This window comes from Otolemur garnettii, unplaced genomic scaffold (genome assembly GCF_000181295.1).
Source record: "Otolemur garnettii isolate 467f Iridium unplaced genomic scaffold, OtoGar3 scaffold00099, whole genome shotgun sequence".
Taxonomy (NCBI): domain Eukaryota; kingdom Metazoa; phylum Chordata; class Mammalia; order Primates; family Galagidae; genus Otolemur; species Otolemur garnettii.
The window spans coordinates 5211573-5214348 of NW_003852494.1; the positions used below are offsets into that span (position 1 = coordinate 5211573).

Consider the following 2776-nt stretch of genomic DNA (forward strand, 5'->3'; position numbering starts at 1 on the left):
CACAACGCCTGGCCATTTTTTTTTGGTTGCAGCCATCATTGTTGTTTGGCGGGTCCGGGCTGGGGATTCGAACCCGCCACCTTAGGTGTACGTGGCTGGCACCTCAGCCGGTTGAGCTATAGGCGCCGAGCCCCCAGCTACTTTTTGTTGCAGTTGTTGTTGCTTAGCTGGACCGGGCTGGGTTCAAACCTGCCAGCCACAGTGTACGTGGCTGGAGCTGTAACCACTGTGCTATGGGTGCTGAGCCTCAGTGAGTTTATTTTATTGTATGTGAATTACATCTCAATTAAGTGTTTAAAAAAAAAAAGTTGGAGGTGGTACCTGTGGCTCAGTGGGTAGGGTGCCAGCCCCATATACCAAGGGTGGCAGATTCAAACCCAGCCCTGGCCGAACTGCAACAAAAAAACGGCCAGGCGTTGTGGCGGGTGCCTGTAGTCCCAGCTACTCAGGAGGCTGAGGCAAGAGAATCACCTAAGCCCAGGAGTTGGAGGTTGCTGTGAGCAATGTGACACCACGGCATTCTATTGAGGGTGATAAAGTGAGACTCTATTTCTACAATAAAAAAAAAAAAGTTGGAGGCAAGAATCTAACCTCCAAAGGAAGATGTGAATCTAGTGCACACTGCACTTGCTCCTTGACAAGAATTTTCCAGAGGCTGCAGGGACCCGTAACTGAGGGGACAGGCACCTCTGCCTGTGCCTCTAGGGTCTTGCTCCTGCCAGATACCCTGACCATGCCCCAAGCTGGGTGGGTGCCCATGGTGCCCCACCTTGTAGGCGTTCCTCCACTTGTTGTCCAGCAGCTCCTCGCTCTGGACCCTGCGGGCCAGGTGGTCGCCCAGACCAGCTGTCACGATCTGTCGCAGGTAAGTCACCTGGCTCTCAGTGGGTGGCTGCATCTTGGGATCCATGAAAAGCTCAGCTTCAGGGCACACGGAGTTGACTAGGGGGAGAGTCGAGGGTGAGGGTGGTGGTGACAGTGGGGCTGAGGTCTGGTTTTGCCCAGAATGCAGAAGACCCCAGTCATGCAGTTCAGCACTCTGGCCTCAAATACCAGCTTGCCCTAGTCACTGCCCCTAGGGTCACCCTCAACAGCAAGACTACAGCTGCCCCCACATCATCCCCTCTTCCTTTCCTGGTACAAAACCCCAGCTCCTCTGTGGGTAGCAGAGTGTTTGGCTAGAACACAGCTGGTACGAATGCCCAAGTGGCCATAGCTCGGTTCTGGTCCATGACCTAAAGATGGAAGCTGCAGCTGGAGTTCCTGGGACCACTCAGCACCAGGGGCACGACAGCTGGCATGTGCCCTCTGGCCCCATCCTTCCCTTCTGCTTGGAGGACAGTAGGTGACTAAACCTCCTGCTGCCTTCCCCGCCCATGAGGTGACTGTAGGTAGTGGCACAGAAATGCCCTGGGCCCCTGCAGCTCTGAGAAGTCACTGGGCTTGACTCTGGTCTTCAGCTCCTCTTTCTTGGGACAATAAATGCCTAAGGTCGCCAACCTGCTACAATCAGCGCCATCTGGTGGCTGAATGCAACTGGGAGCTGATGTACCTGGGGATGACACCACCTAGGAGAGCCATAGCCAAAGGGACACAGCACAATGACAAGGCCACTGGGATGCACCTGGCAGTGGGGAAAGTATCCACTGGGAAAAAGCCATCAGTTCTGGTGGGAAATCCTGGCAACTGCTGAACTCAGGGAAAGATACCCTTAAGCAGGTGTCAGAAGGTGATGAATGTCTCTCTGCTCCCTTGAACCCCTGAGTGTTGCTGAGCCCAGGGAGAGACTGAGGCAAGGCCTCATCCTTCTGCACAGAAGGGTCCAAGAGTCTGGGGACATCTGGGAGGGAAGAGACATCCAGGCAGAGGATGAGCCAAGGAAAAGATGTAACGGAGGGACAACCTGATGGGTGACCATGAAGGTCAAGCAGTTCAAATCTGTCGCCACTCTGTTCATGTGCACGTCCACTTGTGACTATAAAAGGGCCCTGAATATTGATCTTAAGTTATAAATAAATTTTAGCCAGTGGGCAAATTTGCAAACATGGCTTCTATAAGTCACTTTAAACTTGCTCAAAAGAAGTTTAAACATTAAAAAGCGCCTGGGTCAAGTTGTTCACTCATGCAGGTTAGGTGGAGGCCATACCTGCAGTGGTTAGCTGGCCCCGGAGCCGTCGTGTCTCCATCATGGCCTTGAACCGCAGCCCATTGGTTTCACAGAACTGGGGTGTGCAACCAGTGTACTCACAGGCTCCCACAGCACCTGTGGGGTAAACCAGGGCATGCTCACTCGCCAACCCCATCCCAGACCCAGGGGACCCTCTCTGTACTATCTGCTGGACAGGATACTTACCCAGCAGCACCATGAGGTCACCGAGCTTCAGAGAGGCCCCTTGCCCTGCCCAGGCCTTCTTCTTCTGGGCTACCCGGGCCCGCTTGCTCTTCAGCTTGGTGAGCTCCTCCTCACTGGCAGCTGGTCTGTAAACACACACAGGGCCTCAGCCAGGAACATGTTTATTAATCAGCCCAGTTTCAGGGGCCTGTGAAGGTCACTGATGAACGCAATCAAGGTATCACACTATAGTTTAAAGTTCACCAGCAGCAGCCACCAAGATTAAAAATGTATGTGCCTGCTGATCTACCAATTTCATGCCTAGAGATCAATACAAAGAAAGAAGCCAAGGCTCGGAGCCTGTGGCTCAAGTGGCTAAGGCGCCAGCCACACACACCTAAGGTGGCAGGTTCGAATCCAGCCCAGGCCTGCCAAACAACGAGG

At 53.6% G+C, this 2776-nt stretch overlaps 1 protein-coding gene across 1 annotated transcript in view; it reads right to left on the bottom strand.

The window, feature by feature from the left end:
- DHX37 (DEAH-box helicase 37) overlaps window positions 1-2776 on the bottom strand; it is a 40181-nt gene that overhangs the window by 5428 nt on the left and 31977 nt on the right. The window contains exons 19-21 of the mRNA XM_003796039.3: window positions 2354-2478; window positions 2147-2263; window positions 770-942 (exon numbers count right to left, since the gene is read on the bottom strand). Coding sequence (XP_003796087.1) covers window positions 770-942; window positions 2147-2263; window positions 2354-2478 — 415 coding nt within the window. The remainder of the gene's footprint in view (window positions 1-769; window positions 943-2146; window positions 2264-2353; window positions 2479-2776) is intronic.